General features: G+C 38.5%; 1 protein-coding gene across 15 annotated transcripts in view; it reads right to left on the bottom strand.

The window, feature by feature from the left end:
* PARD3 (par-3 family cell polarity regulator) overlaps positions 1-23,069 on the bottom strand; it is a 653,655-nt gene that overhangs the window by 151,120 nt on the left and 479,466 nt on the right. For all 15 annotated transcript variants that reach the window (XM_045069142.1, XM_045069153.1, XM_045069147.1 and 12 more), the window contains one exon: positions 9,697-9,936. In XM_045069142.1, coding sequence (XP_044925077.1) covers positions 9,697-9,936 — 240 coding nt within the window. The remainder of the gene's footprint in view (positions 1-9,696; positions 9,937-23,069) is intronic.

Below are 23,069 nucleotides of genomic sequence, written 5' to 3'. Positions count from 1 at the left end.
AATTCACTTTTAAAAATATTTGTGAATTTTACAGAAATGTATATATACACCAATAAACATTCATTCATTGATCCATTCAGTCTATGAACATGAGTTCCTTTTATGCAATCTCAACTATAACGTGTAATTACTACATGTTCATAGAACATATGAATTATCTAGTCATTTTCTATTCTGCAACAATACAGAAAGCTTAGAATTTCCACATATCTATATACTCGTCTATTTTAGTAGGAGACACACTAAGGATTCTCCAAACACTTCCGTGATTGGAATATGCAACAAACATTTTTCAGTCAACTACTACTTCTCCTTAAGTTACAAAAATCAACCAACAAGGAACTGATGGAAAGAAAAGGAATGAAGCAGCCAATAAGGACTAATCAGACAGTTATTCACACCGAGGGCTGGGGTGCCCAAGGAAAAGCTCTAGAACATCTGGGAAGTTAATTTAAAAATGGATTTGGATTCAGGTCTTGATAAAGTCTCCCCCAAAGTTGAAAATGCATCTCACAACAGGGCTCCATGTAAATCCTCATGAATTTATATTAATAGTTGACTGATATCCCAGCTTTGTTCAGGAGCAAGAAAGAAAATAATGCCAACCTAAGACCACTATATACCAGTAAGATTGGCACTTGAGTCCATGGGTTTCAACAGGAAACCTGTTGTCTACAGGACAGGAGGGCCAGGAGGTTGGGACAGAATACAAAGATGAGTTATCATGCTGAGTTGCATTTAAAGCAAGATCTTGGAGCTTCTGTTAGAAAGCTAAAAGCAAATGAAATCTCAAACAGCTCAAGCAGATTCGACGCAGTGCGGCCACCTCACCATCAAAGGCCGAAAAGTTCAGTGCCCTGCAAAGGGAAAGACATTAAAACAAAAGCGAACACACTGTGCTGGAAAATTATTTGCCTGATGACTACCAAGGTCTAAGATGGTTTTCCCTTATCCTCATATTTCTGTGTAATATTTAAATCTCCTCCAAGGCTGAAATAAATATATAAATAAACAACGCCCATTACATGTTACTTCTACAAACAAATTGTGGTTTCAGGCAATGCTAATCAACAAAAAGAATTAAACAAGAAGTCTTTAAAATTAGCCATGACCTTATTTATGGCTTCATTACTTTCAAAATTTCATTTGTTGGGTTGTTTATGTCACCTCAGCCTTTAATTTAATTGCTGCATCTCTAACTATATTAGAATAGCTTAATGAACGGTGATTGCTTGTTTTAACCCACCAAAATGTAACATTTACACAACATATAACGACCAAAGAACCACTTAATTCACCCACGTATTTCATGAAGTTGGTTTATACTTCTAGGATATCCTCTGTTAGGAAAGTAGGACGTGAACCAATATGACATAGTCTGATATAATTAGGAAGGAGGCTGAAATGGAAGGTCTCGGAGGCCCACAGACACCATGCTGAGGGCTCAGACTGCATCATGGAGACAATGAACAGCGACAGAGTAATTTTAACCAAGGGAATGGGCTATCAGATCTTTATTTTGTGTAGAAGACTCAGGGTACTGGTAAAAGTAGGAATCTGGGGAAAACAAGACTGGAGCTCAAGCAAGGAGATGAGCTAGCACACTGTTGCCAGTCCATGTGTCATGGTGTGGAAGGACAGAAAGGATTTGGAATTGTTTAGCGTGTAAAACTGGTAGGCCTCTGTCACTGAATGAGGTGGAGGAAGGGAGGCTGGCTGCCTAAGAAAGGTTTGTGTCTTGAGTAAATCTAGAGAAAGTATTCTTGGAGATTAGGCCCATGAAACTAGAAGAGGCTTGGAATGAAAGTGATGACCTTGGCTTTTGGATAGGTTGGGTTTAAGTTCCTGACAGACACATGAAGCAGACACCCCAGCTGGTAGTTAGCTCCAAGGGTCTGGAGCTTAAAAGAAAGGACTGGGCTAGGACGGGTTATCCATCACCAGTGCCACACAGTAGTTAAAACTTCAGCCAAAAAAACCACATTAGGGAATAGCAGTAGTCCAGAGCTATCTCCCTGAAGAATTCAAACTTAGCAGGCAAGAAGAGAATCCTTAAAAGGACAGTTAAAAAACAGTTCCATAGGAAGTAGGAAGCAAAAGGCAGTAGGTTCCATTCACAGAAACACAGAGGACAGAGTTCCAGGAATGCCACAGAGGGATCCAAAATCAAAGTACTGAAGTGTTTACCGGATCAGGAAACTAGGAGACCAATGGGAAACTTTAATTATATTGTAGTTTTGGAGGTCAGAGTCCAAAATGGTTTTCACTGGGCTAAAACCAGGCTGTCAGCAGTGTTATGTCCCTTCTAGAGGCTCTAGGGGAGACTATTTCCTTGCCTTTTCCAGCTCCTAGGATCTACCTGCATTCCTTGTCTTGTGGTCCCTTCTTGTCTTCAAAGTCAACAGGCCAGCATCTTCAAATCTCTCTCTGACTGACTCTCCTGTCCCCCTACTTCACTTATGATGACTCTTGTAATTCCCCTGAGCCCCCTTGGATGGATAATCTAGGAAAATCTCCCCATTTTAAGATCATTAACTCAATCAGATCTTCCGTGTCCTTTTTGCTGGATAGATAGAGCAACATATTCAGTGGTTTCCAGGCTTGGGAATGAGGTAAAGGTGTGGGGGTGGAGGCCGTTATTGGGCCTGCCATGTGGAAGGAATGAGATGTGGGAAAGAAAACCCAGACCTAGTTTACATCAAATCTAGATTAATCTTTCAAGAAGTCTGAATTAGAAGTGAAGACAGAAAATAGGGCAGTAAATAGCTAGAGGGTAAAAATAGCTAGAGGGTAAAAAAGGATTTTTTTTAATAGCATGATAAAGACATCTATATAGTTACTCCTCTGTGGAAGAGCGAGCAGAGAGACACAGGCTAAAGGAGGGGCTGAGAAGGACTCATGGAGCGAGCCAGCTCCTTGCAGAACGGGGCTGGCAGAGTGTACACAGAACTGGCCTAGAAGAAGAAGAGTTGACCCGCGGCACGTAAGGAGAGGGAAGGAACCAGAAAAGACGGAGGTGGGTGGTCGGTTTGGACAAGAGAGGCATGTTGAAGGAACAACCCAGTTTGGGACATTTGCTGAGGTGGATGGAGCCAGACAGGGTCAGGAAAGGATCGCTAAGGGCACTGAGAAGGGCGGAGTGGAGCACATGAATTAGCAATGGCACCAACTTGCAAAACTCTTCATGACAACGAGATTCACTACCTTCGAGAATGACTTTCTCACATTTCAAGAAAAGCAGGGATGACTAATACCGAGTAACTGTAACTAAATAAAATGGCATTTGACTTTTTGAATAGCAAATGCAACTTTGTTATGTGACCCAACATTTTAAGAAGAGCACTTGTTTAATAACTACCTGTATCTAAGAAAATTAGTTTTGTTCTTTGTCACACTTCCTTTTGACACAACTGGATTTCAGTTTTAATGGGGGGAAATAAACAAGTTCACAAAGGTCTTTTCTTTTAAAATCCACATTTTCTTTTTAGTGGTAAAACGCATGCAAAAAGCGTTATGATTATGGTATTTATGTTTCCATTAAGGTGTCCTGAACAAGCTGGGGGAGTCTAGCCTACTATTTTCCTGCTATTTAGATTTATAACAGCACAGTACCCTGGAGATAACCTGATGTAAATAGAAATGTCAAAATTTTAGAAAAGGTTGCAGAAGTTCAAGTCTCCATACCTCCAAGGAATTTCGCTAGCTTGGAATCCACCAGAACTTCATGAAAGTAGAACACGAAGAACTTCAAAGAGTTCCATGAAAGTACAAATGAAGACCTTCAAATTGTCAAAGGACTGAAATCAATTAAGAGATCACATTCTTACACAACTATCCCCCCTACTTATTCTCAAGTAAGCCATTTTACAGTACCCAGCACTTACAAGTATTTACACAGAGGAAGCCCTCCACAAGGCCTCATACCGAATCCAGTATGTCCTAATTTAAAGAGAAATGTGAATAGCAAATGATGAGGTTTATGAAGAATACTTAGAGACCAAGCTATTTAGTGACTAAAGTGGTATCAGCAGAGTTGCATGCCCACACCTTTACAAGTATGTTTACGTGTATGGAATAAAAGTTATCTTAATTCGGGATGCCTGGGTGGCTCAGTTGGTTAAGCAGCTGCCTTCGGCTCAGGTCATGATCCCAGCGTCCTGGGATCGAGTCCCACATCGGGCTCCTTGCTCCGTGGGGAGCCTGCTTCTCCCTCTGACTCTGCCTTCCACTCTGTCTGCCTGTGCTCGCTCTCGCTCGCTCTCTCTCTGACAAAAAAAAAAAAGTTATCTTAATTCATTTCAGTTCTGTTCTTTGCTTGTCTCTGCACCCAGGTGGGGCTGCTGCACTTTCCTGAGGGAAAAATACCCATTTCCTAACAAACTACAGCAACATCAAACACTTAAACAGGGTTTACTGTGGACCAGAGACATTGCTGGTCCTTTTTACGTATTTTTTTTATTATGTATTTTATATACAGCGAGAAGGAGAGAGCACACATGTGGGAGTGGGGGGAATAGGGAGAGGGAGAGAAACTCTCTGCTGAGCATGAACCTGCCCCTGTCCCATTGCTACCCCCATGCGGTGCTTGATCCCATGACCCTGAGATCATGACCTGAGCAGAAATCAAGAGTCAGATGCCGAACTGACTGAGTCACCCAGGTGCCCCAGAGCTTTATATGTATTAACAGACTTAGTCTCCCCCAAGCCTGATAAAGTGTATTATTATCCCTATTATACAGATGGGGAAAATGAAGCAGAGAGTTTACACAGCTGATGGTGTAAGAACCCAGAACCAAACTCAGGTAGTATCCCCCATAGCTCGGGCTCTTGTATGTTACACTTTGTAGCCGGACTGTTGAGAGACGCAGGAGTTGCCGGGAGATGGTGCTGTATCAGCGTCAGGAAGGATGTTATGCTAGCAGACATCTGACTGATAATATTTATTTAAGTACAGGCTAAATAAAGTGAAAAGTAGAAGAGCTAAGTAAGCAAAACTAGAAAATAAATTTGCCTACTACTTAATACAAAATAATGTGGACATGATTTGACCAGGGGATAGTTCTTCAGACAGTCTTGATCAAAGGATGATTATTCCCTTTGGGCTCCAAACACTATTTGGCTCCATGGAACAGAAATGATGGAGAGTAACCTAAACAAGTAAGAGGCTCAGTTGCACAGGTCGCAAAGAGGGTGGGCATACCGGAGTTAGAGCCATTCGCTGTCCAAGGGAATGGGCCGCTTTCCTCTTCCTCCATGTAGCCTTCATCTTCAAGAGTGTCAGACAAAAGCCCACCTTGGAGTACCTACCTAAGTTCTAGACGGGAAGGAGGGGAAATGGCAAAGGGAAAAAGCTGAGTTGGCTCCATTTTTTCCCATCAGAAAAAAACTAGCTTTACAGAAAAAGTTCTATCCAGATCCGCTTCTCACTCATTAGTCAGAATGATGTCACATAAGCACCTTTCACTGCAAAGGAGCCTGGGAAATTGAATTTTTATCTGGGCACCTTGCCAGCCTGAACAAAACTGGGATACTATTAAGTGGAAGGAGAGAATAGGTATTGGGTAGGCAGCTGGGATGTCTTCCACGGTAGGAAGAAATACATCAGAGAGCACCGTATCAGCCTCTCACATATCTAGCCAGCCGAAGATATAATTATCAAGCAGGAAATACAATCTTGCCAAAGAAGTATAGGATTATGAATCATTTACATAGCTAAATCTTTGAGGTCTCTGGTTCTAATCAGGATAAAATGTACGTACGCCCGTATTTTTGTGAGCTTAAGCCTTGTTATTCACATAAAACAGAAGGGTAGGGTTGGCTTCTCGTTAGCATCAACCCAAAATGATAAGTCAAAATGTTACCAAGGGCATTAATGGAGAATAGTAACAACACTGTGACCAACACAGACAGTCGGATAAGAGTTCATTTGTCAATCAAACTAAATTGGGATGAAAATATAGTAGGAAGGTACCTGTTTAAAAAAAAAAAAACAACATTTTACAAATAATCTGTGCAAACGGAAAAAGTATCCTATTTTGACATCAAATTCACAGCAGTTAACAAATTAACCCTGGGTATTTCCATGTGGGGCTAACAGATGCACATTTCCGACTATATGATCAATCAAAATGATTAAGCGATGAAATTCCGAATGCCGCTTTCTCAGCGAACAGTGAAAAACCCTAGAAACAGATGCAGGCTATACTTCAGATTGTCCACTGAGTACCTACACTCCCGTGAAGTCCAGAAATCTGAATCGTAAAGTTGTACCAGTTCACCAATTACAAATCTTGGTGAAATTTAATTAACTGATGGGAGTTTCTTTATTGGGTATATTCTTTGTACAGGAAACACATTTTTTTAAGAGTTTATTTATTTATTTGATAGAGATCATAAGTAGGCAGAGAGGCAGGCAGAGAGGGAGAGGGGGAAGCAGGCCCTCCGCCGAGCAAAGAGGGGCTTGATCCCAGGACCCTGGGATCATGACCTGAGCTGAAGGCAGAGGCTTTAATCCACTGACTCACCCAGATGCCTCAGGTGACATATTCTGAGGAGTGGCAAGCTTTTTCTGTTTTCATCTGAATGATTATATCTCGGTATAAGGCATCTCTGTCTGAATTTAAGTTTCCAAACATGAAGGCACCCAGAAATGGCATTTTCACTGCCTCAAGTTACTGATACCCGAAGCAAGTTGGACTTCACAGGTAAAGACGCCGAGACACGGCAGACAGGAGGGAGCTCGCAGAACCGCAGAAGTCTTGCAGAGAAAATGGGTGGGGAAAGGAGTCAGCGCTGGGCGTGTGAGGGTAGGCACACAAACTCAAATGAACCTTCCATGGCGCAGCCACCACCATATTAATGATTTGTGCAAGAGTTTAGATTTTAAAACACATTACTGGCCACATTAAATTAATGTTGCTCATTTGAATGTAATGGTTTTGCTGTTTTGTTTGTATTTAATTTGTAAAGACGTTTGGTTTTATAGTTGTATAATGGCTGTAAACAGAAGGAGTTTAGCCCTATTTTATTTTTATACATATTTAAGTAACATTATAATCAAAACTATTTAATTCCATACTGCAGTATCAAGAGATTGTCCTTTAAAAAAGAGTCTCTATTACCACTCAAGTCTGAGAACCACTTTTCCACTACTTTCTCTCTGACGGGAATAGACAATGGAGGGGATGCTGTTATTTCCAAGCCACATTCATATTCGATGATAGGTTGGTAAAGAAGTACTTTACAGATGAGATGACGCCCAACTTTTCCTATTACTAATGTATTGTTTGGTAGACATGTTATTCTCCGTAAAAACAAGAATTACAGAACACTAAGAAGTTCCTGTGATCCTTTTCAAAGAAAAAATAAAGTCTCTCTCTCTTGAGTTGGCAGTGCCTTAGAAATCTTCTAGTCCAATCACCCTTTGGGGGCACAAATGGGTAGAGTCTGAGGTCCCCAGTGGTACCCAGCTGCCTAGGCTATGCTTGAGTGAGGCTGAGGGGGACTTCTGGATACAACACTATCCATGATGTGATTTTTGAGCTGTTCTCTGCCTGGTATGACTCGTCCCCAAAACAAAAGTCTCTCCTGAAACATCTCACCAAGTGGGTTTTTGACAGAAATGAGTTGAGGAGGCTGAGTTGCAGTAGGGTGTCAGCCTGGTCCAGAGCTGAGATGGCAGCCAGGGATGCTGGAGCCCAGTAGCAGATGGTGCTCTGAGCACTTAGTCCTTTTGAAAATGTGCAGAAATTGTCAGGGGAGACAGAGACTCCTGCTGCGGGGCACGGGTTTTTCAACTGGGGGTTGAAACAACTGCTTCCGGCCTTCAGGGACTGGAGAGATCGCCACACACCAACTCCCCCCCCCCACCCCGGGGTTCCCCTCTCTCCTGTCAGCTGGGACTTGGTAGCCCCTATAAGCACATGTACCACCTACAAGATTTCCAAACTTCATGTGGGAGGTGCTGGGAATGATTAATATTTTTATTATTGATCAATACAACATTAATTCTCTTTCAGTTCTTCCCAAAGTTACTAAAAGGCCATGCCAACGTTTCTGTTGTCCTTTCTCCACCCAGAAAACCACTTTTGATGGGACAGTCATGGCCTTCTAGTGCTATTTGACCTTCTACAAGCAGCTTTCACAAGTAGAGCAAAAACCAAGTAAGAAGTTCAGTATAAAAATGTCACTGTTACTGATAATGACCTTATTCTTTGAGTCCTGACACATCGATATTGGTTAACAAGCACTTTGAACTTTCTAGATGACCACACCAAAGGGGTTTAAATAAAGCATAACCCTTCTATGTTAACTTACATTACTTATTCATTACAGTCAACATCAAATTGGTTTTCATAAAATAATAAAGAAAACCTAAAGCCAAGAAAGAAGGAAAGAGAGAAGAAAGAGAAAGAAAACAGAAAAACAACCTGACTACAGTTTTACCTTAAGGCCTGCTTCTCCTTTTGCTACTCTTTATAAAATGCTTCCTTCTGGGTTTGCCTGAAGGTTGCCTGTTACATTTGCAAACCTCTATCAAAGCTGGAAGTAAATAACTAAAACACAGAACGCCTGCAAAATGTAGCAGCCAAATCACAGGTGGGTGCTAGAGACGAACTAATTTCATCTCATCCCTACACTTGCAAGGGTTGGTAAAGTGCAGCAGGGGAGAGCAACCTCAGACTCAACAACTTGTTAGAAATGCAAATGATAGCTCCACTCCCTTCATGCCTACTGAATCAAAATTCCGGGAAGGGTTAAGCAATCTGTGTTTGAAGAAACCCTCCAGGTGATTCTGATACAAGTCAAAGCTTGAGAACCACACCTTTTAAGTGAAACCTACTTTGAATGTTCAAAGCCAGCTCCCCTAGAGAGCAATGATTATAAGAAAGCCTTATAATATATGATGAAATTAGTATATTTTTTATGAAAATAACATACATATATAGTACAGATAAGAATAAATGAGAATTATTTTCCTCGTGAACTAAACTTTAAAGGTGTTTGATAAATGGATAGGTAGAAAAATGTGTTTTTAAAATAGTTCAGAATTTAAAATTAATATGGAGCCACTAATAAATATATAACCATAGAGTCAGTCAAATTTTGAAATAAATACGTAGTCACTAATATATAAAATCAACCTTTCCCTCCTTTGTGCTATATTGTTATTCATAATCAGACCTTGGTCTCTGGCTATTAACAAGCAATTTGGAGACTGGCTATATTATACATCTCATTCACTAATTCTTCTGTAATAGGAAATCATGTCACCAAAAAATGAGACCCTTTAAGTAACTCATAATTCAAACAAATCAGGCCACCTCCACCTGTTTAATTACTGTAACTAGAGGCTCTGTTAGCAGCAAAAGGAAATACAGCTTAAGTAGAAAAGCCAAAATTTCAAGTTTGTTTTTTATTTGAGTTACAAACTCAAAGGTTAGTTTTCCAGTCTAAAACCAATTTAAGGACAAGATGAAATACGTTGGAATCATTAGAAAAGCTATCAAAACCTCTGCTCCTCTTTCCATTAAGCTTCAATTTGTATAAACCCAATACTTTTAGACACAACAGCTTTCTAAAGGCCATTAATAAAAGACAGTCCAGGTACAAGGACTGATGAACAATCTACTCCCTTGTCAAAAACTGTATAAAAGTTGATTTGGAAGCAATACCTTGATTGCTCCCGGAGCCTACCTGTCTACAGATGAAGGTTTGGAATGCCGTGGCTTCTTCACTTGGGCATATAAAGCATCCATCATATCTCCTCTTGGGCTCTGGGGTCTGGCGTTGAGAGCCATAGAAGCTTCATAGGAAGACATGCCCCCATACATCAACTCATCGTTACAACCCAATGTCCGATGAAAATCTTGGATTTCAGCATAGTCACGCTCTCGAGCTTGTCGCTCTCTAAATTCACGAGTTTTGGCTTGAATCCTGTAAAATTAGAACAAAATTGAAAAAACAGAAATGATGCCTTTTCTAAGAACTGCATACAGAAACATTCATCAAAATACGTTGTAAAATACACTTTATTTCATGCAGTTATAAGACTGATGGCATAAATGATGTTATAGTCATTTTAGATTGTCAAGGTAATAGGGACTCTCCAAAATGATAACTTTAGAAAAGTTATGTTCATGTCCATAAGACACAGTCATGATTCACATCTTAACTTAAATTGCCACTTATTAATTAGTTTTAGAAATTCACCAGGGACAGTTTTAGGCATCCACCTGAGTCTTACTCATGAATTTTTTTTTTAAGGCAAGAAGTGATTTTTTTTTTAAAGTTACACACACGCACACACACATACACATGCACACACAGAGACTATATATGTATAAATTTATGTGTATAAATTTATAAATAATGTATACATCTTACTCACTATAAACCTATCATACACATATAATATGTTACACTTACAATACATTATGAAACCTAAACATGAATCCACACCATAATTCTCTATTAACAGCAAAAGAAGATCTCAGTTTAATGATACCAGCTTTGATTTATGTGTATACAGAACCAGCAAATCCTGAGACTAAGGACAAGAAGGCATGTATCCAATCAAATTCTGAAATAAAACTTATCTGTGTTATAACTAAAAAACACAGCTTAAATAACCACTTTTACTGAAGATCATTTAAATATTTCCTAAGATTTTATTGAGCTACTTGGTAGAAAGGACTTTTCAACCTTATACTGGTATACTTCATATACTAAGTTGATCTTCGCTACCTAAAAATAATTAAACAACCCTCAGTCAAATTGTAATGATTTTTGTTGGGGAAAATATTTCCACTATATACTTACAAAATTTAGCTGCGAACTTAAAAGTGAAGTCTTGTGAATATAAAACAATATGTTCGACTGAGTTCAACATTTTATTGCAAAGTTCTTTGCTTTATTCATATCTGAAGTAAACCAATGCTAGCATACATGACATATAGGCATATATTGAAAAGAATACAGAAAAGATACAAAAGCCAGATAAAGATAGTATAGAAATTAAAAAGCAAAACAAAACTGAGCCAATATCCTTCATGAACACAGAAGCAAAAATCTTTAACAAAAATATCACCAAATAGAATTTAGCACTCTATAGCAAGACTATACATCACAGCCAAGTGATGTTTATTGCAGGAATTCAAGGCTGGTTCAATATTCAAAGATCAATCAATGTTATTAACAGATCAGCAGATTAAAGAGGAAAAAGCACATCATCATATTAAGTAATGCAGCAAAAACCATCTGACAAAATTCAATACCCATCATGGCAGAATCTCTCAAAAAAAAACTGGTTATAGAGCATAACTAACTTCCTAAACTTGATAAAACTACAAAAAACTTGTAAGTAACATCACACATTATACATCATGGAGAAAGACTGAATCTTAAGATTAGGAAAAGGCTAGGGATGGCTGTTCCCCCAGAGGGCTGGAAATTCTAGACAGTGCAATGAGCCTAGGAAAAGAAATGGGTGGTATATAGAACAGATTGGAAAAAAAGTTATAAAACCATTCTTGTCTGTAGATGACATAATGATGTCATTGCAGGTCTGCATTCAGAGAAAATCCCAAGGAATCTACAAAAGTCTCCTAGAACTAAAGCTCAAGTTCAACAAAGTAACAACATACAGCATCAAAAAACCCAAAAATCTTTGTATATAAGCTGTCAATGAACATGGATGCTGAAATTAAGAATACAATGCCATTTATAAGCACTAAAAAATGGAATAGATAGATACACAGATTAAAAACTTGGTTGGTTTATAGATATGTATAAACGTAGAGAGATTATCAATCTAACAAAACATGTACAAGACTTATATGCTAAATATTATACAATGCTGATGAAAAGTAACAGAAGATCTAAAAAAATGGAAAGAGTTACAGTGATCATGAATCAAAGACTCAAGATAGTAAAGAAGTGATGTCTCCCCAAGTTGATATCCAGGTTTAATATGATTCCTATAAAAATTCCAGGAAGATTCCTGTAGATATGGACAAGATTGTTTTTATTTTTATTTTTAAAGATTTTATTTTTTTATTTGACAGAGACACAGTGAGAGAAGGAACACAAGCAGGGGGAGTGGGAGAGGGAGAAGTAGGCTTCCCATTGAGCAGGGAGCCCAATGCAGGGCTCGATCCCAGGACTCTGGAATTATGACCTGAGCTGAAGGTAGACACTTAACAACTAAGCCACCCTCACGCCCCATAGACAAGATTATTTTTAAATTTATATGGAAAGACAAAGGATAGAATACCTAAGCAAATGTAAAAAGTAATAATAAACAGAGAAAAAAACACCCATCCTGATTCCAAGACTTAGAATGTAGCCATGATAATCAAGACGATGTGAAATCTATGGAGGGACAGACACATCAACAGAACAGAAGAAAGAACCCAGAAATAGCAAGTAAGGTCGACTGATTCCTTTTAATTATGCAAAAGCAATTCAATGAAATAAAGCATTCTTTTCAACAAATACTGCTTGAACAATTAAATGTCCCTAGCCAAAAACAAAAACATTACAAAACAAAGCACCCTGAATTTACACATCATACCTTATACAAAATTAATCCAAAATGAATTACAGATTTAAATGTAAAAATATAATACTATAATACATTAGGAGAAAATCCTTAGGACCTAACACTTGGAGAATAATACCTAGAAATGATACCCAGAGCATCATTCATGAAGAAAAGGCATACAAACTGAACATTACCAAAACTAAAAGCATTTCCAAATAAATAAAATCTTTAAAAAAAAAAAAAAAAAAGGGGCACCTGGGTGGCTCAGTGGGTTGAGCCACTGCCTTCGGCTCAGGTCATGATCTCGCGTCCTGGGATCGAGTCCCGCATCGGGCTCTCTGCTTGGCAGGGAGCCTGCTTCCTCCTCTCTCTCTCTCTGCCTGCCTCTCTGCCTACTTGTGATCTCTCTCTGTCAAATAAATAAATAAAATCTTTAAAAAAAAAAAAAAACAAAAAAAAAACTAAAAGCATTTCATCTCCAAAAGACTCTATTAATAGAGTGAAAAGATAAGTACAGACTGAGAGAAAATATTTGTAAAACACATATCTGACAAATACTTCATGTCCAGAATATCTAAAGAACACTTAAAACTAGACAGAGAAATACAATCCAATTAGAAGAGCAAAAGACATGAAGCAATATTTCTTTGAAAAATATATACTCTCCCTCTGATCCAGTCTCTTCATTCTTTCCTTCCTTCTTATAATGTCCTCCATGTGATTCCTTACGTTCCACATATAAGGGAAATCGTATGAAAATTGTCTTTCTCTGTCTGACTTACTTCACTCAGCATAATTCCCTCCAGTTCCATCTATGTTGATGCAAATGGTGGGTATTCATCCTTTCTGATGGCTCAAAAATATTCCATTGTAATATGGACCACATCTTCTTTATCCGTTTGTCTTTTGAAGGGCACCTTGGCTCCTTCCACAGTTTGGCTATTGTGAACACTGTTGCTATGAACATTGGGGTGCACTTGGCCCTTCCTTTCACTATATCTGTATCTCTGGGGTAAATGCCCAGTAGTGCAAGTGCAGGGTCACAAGGTAGCTCTATTTTTAATTTTTTGAAGAACCTCCACACTGTCTCCCAAAGTGGCTGCACCAACTTGCATTCCCACCAACCAGGAGAGACTATGGACTACATGAAACAAACTGAGGGTTTTAGAGGGGAGGGGTTGGGGGAATGGGTGAGCCCAGTGATGGGTATTAAGGAGGGCATGTATTGCATGGAGCACTGGGTATTATATGCAAACAATGAATCATGGAACACTACACCAAAAACTAAGGATGTACTGTATGGTGCATCCTTAGTTATAAAATAAAATATATATTGTATAAATATATATTTAATATATAATATAAAATATATATTATTATAAAATAATTATTATTTTAACATAATAAAATTTTTTAAAATTTAAGTATATACTAATAATAAGCACATAAAAGATGTTCAACATCACAAGATGTAAATTAGGACTATGATGAGCACATCTATTAATCAGTTAAAATAAAAAAGTGACAACATCAAATGCTTGCAAGGATGTAAAGAAACCACCTGTCATACATTACTGTTGGAATGTAAAGTGGTACAGCCACCGTGGAAAACAGTCTGGCACTTTCTCACAAAATTAGACATACACTTACTATATCACAAGCAACTGCACTTCTGGACATTTATCCCATAGAATTAGAAACTTACATCCATGCAAAGACCTGTACGCAATTGTTCAAAGACTCTTTGTTTCAAATACTCAAAAACTGGAGGTAACTAAAACATGTGACAACAGGTGAACAGCCAAACCAACCAAAGTCCGTCTTTCTCACAGAGTACTACTCGGCAATACAAATGGACAGATTAGTGATAAACGCAGCAGCTGGAATCGACCGCAGGGGCATTATGCTTTGTGGGGAGAAAAAGTCCATCTCAAAAGCTCAAGTACTTTTGAAATAAGATTTCATTTATATAGCGTTCTCAAAGTGACAAAATTAAAGACCAGGTGAAGAGACCAGCGGTTGCTGGGATTTAGCAACAGTCGGAGCAGAGGGGCGGGTGTGATGATAAAGAACAGCACGAGGAAGGTCTTTGCCAAGGAATCGTTCTGCTTCTTGACTGCAGTGCTGGTTACAGGAAGCATACACGTGACCAGATGACACAGAACTATGTACATACACGGAAGCAGTGACAATTTCCTGGTTTTGACATTGTACTACAGACATGGACGTTTTAGCAGCTAGGGGAAACTGGATGAACAGTATACAAGATTTCCCTGTGCCATCTTTGCAACTTCCTATAATCTAAAATTATTTCAAAATAGGAAGCTGGAAAACTGTCGATAGCACTGCAAGCAAAATGTGCACTTTTCTCCCTTGTTTTCTTCTTACATTGAGCCTATCATCATGAGGCGGGTCCTGCTTACCCAAATTTTGGACCTGCCTAGTCAATCTTTTCTAACTTCCTTTATTTCCCAGCTATAAAATGGAACTACCTAAATTCGCCTAGCTTAGTGCTCCTCAATAGGGGTCCAGTGATATCCGAGAAAGGGTAATTCGCTATTGTTGCAAAACTTCCTGCGTAACTAGTTCCAGCTACATATCAGCAAGTAGTGTCCCCAGCCATGTGGGCAAGCAAAAATGCTTCACATATTCCCCAAACCTTCTAAGAAGTACCCTATCTCCTGAGCTGAGAACCAATCATTGTCTTAATTCATAACAGACTAGTGGAAGCTAGCAATTTTTATCAGGAAGGGTCCTAGATTCTAATAAGTCCCACTAAGAGAATACACATAAGAAAAATAGCAAGTCAAATTCTAATGTCAAGTTTAGCTAAATTTATACTCAATTTCTTATTATAGTCTACTTATTCACTTAGGAGCTATTATGACAGTCAAGGATGTTATTATAAAAGCTGATTACCACTAAATACTGGATATTCATGATGAAAAGTTCATATAAGTTCAGAGATCTTTTCATTCTTTGCATCATACTATCTTTTTGACTTCATATTCAGTCAGAAAAACTACAGAAGAGAGAAATGAGTTCTTTCTTCAACTCAGTGGGATATTAATTTGAAGCTCAATTATGACCACTCCACTGACAATCTACTTTACTACTCTACGTGGTCGCCATCAGAGAATCACCTAACTATAGGTGGCTGGGCATTCGCAGACGTCTTGAAGTTTGGGAACCTGTAGAATGTGAAGGGCTACAACAGAAATGAAGTAAAAATCTCTGAATTTGGAGACCCCTCTGAAATCAAAGGGAGTAACAGATGGTTTTATGAATGAGCCCTAAGGTACTTGAACCTCAGTTCACTAAAAGTAAAGAAAATCCAACTTACTTATGTTGGAAAATGCAGCCCTGTTCAGAAACCATCGGAAAAAAAGAATATGAACATTCTCTTCTCAAGAGAAGCATGAACCTAAATCATCTCCCCAAACTTCTTGTACAATAGTTCCAATATATTATTGATGGGCCCCAAAACTGAATGTTCTTTTGTTCCAAATTACACAGAAACTCATCTTCATTTTGGGAGTCAATTTCTAACAAGTCAATTGCTCAGAAGAAGCTCTTGGTAGCACAAGCTACTATTCATAAAGCCTGGCTCTCATCTGCTTACTTTTACCCAAATTTGTACACTATTACTAATTGCCACTAATCACTGAATCCAATAAACATTACAGTCACATCTATAGCGCCTTCTAAAAGCATTAGGTTTTTTTCCTAAGCTCCAAGAACATAAGAACTTATATTTTTTTTATTGTTTATCTTGTCATCACTAATGAATTCATCCCCAAAGCCATGAAAGCTCTGTGCCCCTCCCTCCCTCCAGCTCACCCCGTGCTGAAAACCTCAGAACTCCAGTGCACCTGTGGCCCAGAAGTGGGGCTAGAGCTGTAAGAGGTGAACGAGTCTGATTATCAGCTTGGACCGATATGCGTTTTATTTATTTTTTTAAAGATTTTTATTTATTTATCTGACAGAGAAAGAGATCACAAGTAGGCAGAAAGAGGGAGGAAGCAGGCTCCCCATGGAGCAGAGAGGCCCAAGGAGGGACTCAATCCCAGGACCCCAAGACCATGACCCCAGCCGAAGGCAGAGACCCAATCCACTGAGCTGCCCAGGTGCCCTGCAGAATTATTGCTAATGAGCTTGCTACTGTGAAAAAGGCCCTGAATAGTAAATTTTTAAAACCAGTAACGCACTATGGCTTTTGTGAGTTTTCATGACAATTCACAGTCAAATTAACAGAAAACACAAACGATTTTCTTTATTACATACTTTTATGCATGTATGTCTTGTGTAATCTAAAGTGAGGAAAGGGACTTAGGAACACAAACATGTTATATTTACATATGACATATTTTCATTCTCTCTGGAAAGATTTAATTAGAAAAGAAATATTTGACTCAGGGGAGAAAACATTTTTGGTGTCTTAATAAAAATAGTAAGGAAAAATAGTAAGGAAACTTAAAAAAAAAGACAGTGAGTACACTGCAGTTCAGCCTTTAATAGTTCCAGATGGTCAGTGCTATAAAAGGACACCCCCTCTATTCTTTTATCGTGACCCTGAGGTCACAAATTATCTCTAAGATGTAAGAGCCATTCGTTTTTCTGAACAGTCAGGTTGTTGTTTAGCATTATCCATCCAATTTATCTTGGGCCAAACCTCAGCAATCACAGAAGTAACTGATTAGCCCAAAACTTAGCCAAAGAAATAAATGTCTATTGCTTTAAGCATTTCAGACAGTCCTTCGTGGTTATAAACAAGAGAACTATTCTGAGGCCTAAATGATGGCAGACAGCTGTAGTGACGGAGGCTGATGGGCAACATCATCATGAATGATTTCCTGATTCTTAAAATGTAAAAAAAAAAAAAAAAAAGAAAGAAAGAAAGAAAATTTTTAAAAAAAAGGAAAAGAAATGAGAGCTTAAAAAACTCTGTAAGACTTTTAACAAGTGAGGAACTTACATCAATTTGTTATATACAAGCATAAATATCCACATTTTTTCTTTTTGTTAAAAAAATAAAGTATTTTCCAAGATGATAACGAACTTGCTTTGAACCTGCATGGACAGCAATACACAAAATAATGTAATATACTAAATAAAGTAATAAGGTTAATTTCCTTCCCGCTGTCACTAAATTCATGCTAACAGTCTCTCTTCAGCTTGACATCAATTAATGATTTTAATTCTAGACTCTTGTCACAGTGTTCACCACCCTTTTCGCTAATTAAAATGGATGATGCGTGATGAAGATAAAACACACAAGACTTCTGTTCTTGTAATATTTCTGTTCATTTGGATTTTTGCTTTTATAATAAATGGCTTTTAGCACTAATTGCAGTAGAGTAAGATGAAAATAACTTTTATGGCTATGAAGTATGGTCTTCATACAGCCAGAAAAGGTACAGCATGAGGATTGCTACTGAGTGACCCACTCCTGAGGATGGAAATCAATGACGTACTTAGTTATATCCCAAATACTTCACCTCCAAAGTTACAAAACTTCAATACATAGAACACCCATGGTTCATTTTTCAGAACTCTCTAAAAAACTAAAATCGACCTGTAGAGATGTTAATTTTTTAAAAATTTAAAAAAATGCTATAAATGTCTACTCATACTAGTTTACCAGAAAAAAATTAAAATGAATTTTGGATTGGTATATTTTAGATAGTTGTTAAATATTTTCAAAACAATGTTTAAGGCCTTGCCAACAACTCTTTTGGGAAACATTTTACACCCAACTTATCGCACTGTTATCTAGAAGCCTCATTCTGGGAACAAAGTTTTTGAATCTTTTCCCCTCAGTATTTCCTCTCTCTAAAAATCAGTATTACAGACAGTCAACAAATAAAATCTAAAGGCATGGCAGAACGAAATTTAAACTACAAGATAACTGGAAGGAAGAGTTCAATGTAATAGCAGTTTGTGTCAACTGAATGAATGCTGTATTTGCCCCTAGAAACACCTCAGCAACTGGCGGACTTCGGAAGTAGCGTGGCTCAACTCATCAATCCTTCAGCTCACCCTGCTACGTAAGGCTAACTGCCACCTCCCAATAAGCATGCTTCCAATTTGGCGTCTGTGCCGAATTCCCAAAAGAGGGACAATAGAACACTACATTTCCTACTTTGAAAACAGTCATAATTTTAAGTGGGATTTTTAACCTCTTTGTGATACTGAGTTAAAAGTTGGTTGAGAAGAAAAAACTTCCATATTCTAAATGGGTTCTGAGGAAAACTTTTTCATGAGGAGGACCAACTGTTTTTGAAGGCACATTTCCCATCTAAGATTTTATTTATTTATTTGACAGAGAGAAGTCACAAGTAGGCAGAGAGGCAGGCAGAGAGAGGGGGAAGCAGGCTCCCTGCTGAGCAGAGAGCCTGACGGGGCTTGATCCCAGGACCCTGGGATCATGACCTGAACTGAAGGCAGAGGCATTAACCCAGTGAGCCACCCAGGCACCCCAGAAGGCAAATCTTAAAGTTTAGAGCTCCACAGAAGAAACGTGCACTCGGTAGGGCAAAGTTAAGCTTCATCCCTTAATGCTCAGGTGAGATGATAATGGTTTTAAAATACAAAATGGCTAAAAGTTGAAAAAGAGATCAAAGTATTCATACAGATACAACTAATGACGGATACAACCACAATCTGTACGGAATCTGAGGGGTTAGAAGAATGCCTCCTCCCTGTGAGCGCCCGTGCCCGAGCATGTGTGTAGAATCCGTCCACTTTGCTAAATATGTAAGTTCTTGGGAATGAGACCCCAGATGACCGTCTCTGGGCAGTGTTCATTATTAACTCCAACCTGTCAATCTGTCCCTTCCCAAAGCTCCGCAGCTACCTATTTTCACACTGATTATATTGCTTTATATCGATTTTATAATGTTAACAGGCTTAGATCTTTTCTCCCCCTTAACAAAAGCAAGGGATCCCTGGGAGAGGGTATAATAACGTAGCACAGAATTCATACCATCAGATGTGGACTTAATGTATTGTGAAACAACAGAAACTTCTCTTTTACACTGACTAATGGAACACTAGAATAATATTTCACAAACCAACACACACACACACACACACACTCACATACATACTCATTCACTCACATGATGTTCTGACTTTCCCGAGTATCAAAGTACCTACAGTTATTTCTAACTCAAAGAGATGTTGAAATGCTAAATACGTCTAAAAGAGCTCTCATCGAATATAAAATTACCTTTTCCTACTCCAGTTACAGTCTATCAACAAAATTCATCAAACACACACACACACACACACACACACACACGGCTTAATTTGCCCAAATATTGGTCAAAATACTGAACTTCCACATAGTTAATAGATTCTTTAAAATTTCTGTTCACCTGCAACAATAAATTTTTCTAAAAAATGCCTGCTGGAACTAGTCTCAGTGATTAGAGTTGACTTTTCTGAAGGAGTTGAGAGGTCAGAGAAAATATGAAAAAATCTGCTATAGAATAGAAAAATGTAATTTTCCACCAAAAGGTTAATTTTTAAAAGTCAAGCTTTGTTCAAATGACAATATGGGATCTAAATGCAAAGATCACCTAGGTTGTCTGGGTTCTACTGTCAGAATTCAGGGAGGCTGAACACTAAGTTTCAAGCCAAAATGAGTGAAAATATCTTTTATTTTTCAGACCTACGACTGCTTTCTTGATTGTTCTCCCTGTAATTTCACAAACTTTCTATTCATGTACTTTAAACACACTTTACTACTACATTATGATATTTTAAAATGTTAATTTCTGCAAAGACTAATAAACACATATCATCTTTTTAAAAAGATCTAAAAAAGAACTAAAAAAATCACAAAAAAGTTTTTATCAAAATTTCAAGGAATTACGCAAAGCAGATATTGGAAACAATTGGTAAAACCAAAAAGAGAAATGCCAGTAAATGGGAACCATGTACAGAAATGCCACAGAGTTGCAAATGAGGCACCAAGAAGGGGAAGTACCCCTTGTGGGCACAAACAGTTCAACAGCCCAGTACTGAAGACACAAAGCCTGTAAGAGAGATTATCTCTTTAAATAATGGAACATTTCAAGCCATACATTTCCTTAGCAGATTTATAAATGTCCTTCACATACTGGGGTAATTTCGTAAGACATTCATTTACCTTTTTCATGTCTCCACTAGGAGCATTCAGTCCCCTTAAAAATACTTCCCAGTACAACTTACTACATAGATAACAGATTAAGAATACCAGAATAGGTATCCCTTGCTGAATAACTACAAAACACAAGCCAGTTAACGTTATGTCTAAACCTCATTTAATAGAATGAATAACATGTGAGGTAAATATTTGACAGCTGGGGAATCTGCCAGATACGGCAGCTAAGATTTCATCTTTCAGACCTCTTTCATTCTTTCCATCCTTCCTTCCTATCCATCCGTCTGTTCATACACACTTGGCCTTGTCCCAGAAAGTTTAACATGGTTTTCTAAGGATGTATAAAAATGCAGATGAAGTAAAAATGAAAACAGAGGGGCGCCTGGGTGGCTCAGTGGGTAAAGCCTCTGCCTTCGGCTCAGGTCATGATCCCAGGGTCCTGGGATCAAGCCCCGCATCGGGCTCTCTGCTCAGCAGGGAACCTGCTTTCTCCTCTCTCTCTCTGTCTACTTGTGATCTCTGTCTGTCAAATAAATAAATAAAATCTTAAAAAAAAAAAACAAAAACGAAAATAGATGTGGGGCACCTTGGTGGCTCAGTCAGTTAAGCACCAATGTCAACAACTGATGATTACGGCTCAGGTCATGATCTCAGTGTCAAGAGATCGAGTCTTGAGTCAGGCCAAGGAGCTTGCTTATGATTCTCTCTCTCCCTCTCTCCACCCTCTCCCTGCTCACGCTCACTCTCTCTCTAAAATATGGATAAATCTTTTTTAAAAATGAAAATAGATTTAACTTTTTAAAGGTATGCCTGTGTGGAAATATATATTTTATAGGAAATAAATTAGAAAGGCATAGACCAGTAGGTTAATAGTGGTATTACAACAGATAAATTTTTATTTTCCAGTTTTAAATTTATGTTTTTTTCTTTCAAATTTTCTATAGATATAGGACTAGAATACATTAGAATTAGACCTTAAAAATGTATATGTTTTAAACAAGTGAGAAATGTGGGTAAGAGAAAATGGAAAATGAATGTTCAGGAATAAGATTCGTAACTACACAAAACAGAGGCCATAATGTAGAGGCCGGTCACAAATACTGGCTCTACACTTGCTCATGATTCTATGAAACAACCAACCCGGAGTTCCACAGCAAGTCACATGAGGGAGCTGGATATGGCTGACTCAGGAGCTAATGGCCTTTGCTTTCCACCAGTATTTCCCCAGTGAATGAATCCTGTAAGATGTTGGTATTTCACAGAAAACAAGTGAAAGGGGGTGTTCTGTGAATAAATAAGTTAGGAAATGATGACTCTCTATTCATATCTTTGTGACTCACAAGGTACATTAACCAGGGGAGGGTTTTGAGAATAATGGAGTAAAGAAATATGCATAAACTGGTTTAACCAAGTGTTTCTCAAACATATCTGCATGCAGAACTCTTTTTTGGCTGCTAAACACTGTTTGGGAAATTCCCACACCACACTGCTTATATACACCAACCTTAAGAGCCTAAGCAGAGATACCACTAGAGCAAAAACACAACAGAGAGCCAAACGTTAATTTGGATACTTAGTCAACGTAATGGTAGCTAAGTGGGCCTGAACTGACACAGATCATTTAATGAAGTATGTTCTATTTTGGGTTTGGAGCCCAATCCTTCTGTGTGGTGGAAAACAGCCAACAGGGGCTTTGTCCCTAGGCACAACTGAAAGACAATCCAGTAACAGCAGTGAATTCATCCCTCAGCTCCAAATACCCATACCCTGCTTCGTTTCCCCACCTAGCCCTAAAGTAGCCAATAGCATCTCTGAAAGGTACCTCGGTTTGGCGTTAGAAGTCAAATAGCACATCACAGGACCAGCTAACCCAGTACTAACCCAGTACTAACCCAGTACTGGTGTTAGCCCTCTGTTCCCCCCTTCTCAGAAAGAGAGCCTAGATGTGCAGGCTCAGGCTGTTTAGTGGGGCAGGACCAGTAGAGTCAGAGGACAGTTCCAGGCAGGGGTCTTCCTCATTCATTTCTCCTAGAAGGACAGTTTTTTATTCAAGACCCTACCTCCCAGGGATGACAGCAAGTGGAAGGAGATGGGGAGAAGTGAGCAAGGATGAAGTCAAATCTAATCTCAGACCCATGCTCAGAAGAATCTAGTTCATGTTCATTATCGAACACATTTTCAATTCTATTCACTTGTCTTCTCACTTGTTCCGTATTTTTATCTTGAGTCATAGTCAGGCTTCAGGGATGTATACAGACAAAAAATATTTTTGTATATGGACATGTCATAATTAATAACCAGGGAATAGCAAGTTTTCTATTTTTATACGAAATCAGCCAAAATAATTTTGGGAACTCAAACAGCTCCAGTGGTAAA

The sequence above is a fragment of the Mustela putorius genome, unplaced genomic scaffold (genome assembly GCF_011764305.1).
Source record: "Mustela putorius furo isolate JIRA1106 unplaced genomic scaffold, ASM1176430v1.1 tig00003913_pilon_pilon_pilon, whole genome shotgun sequence".
Taxonomy (NCBI): Eukaryota; Metazoa; Chordata; class Mammalia; order Carnivora; family Mustelidae; genus Mustela; species Mustela putorius.
Note: the sequence above shows the minus strand (reverse complement) of the source record. Positions and strands in the feature narration are given on the sequence as shown.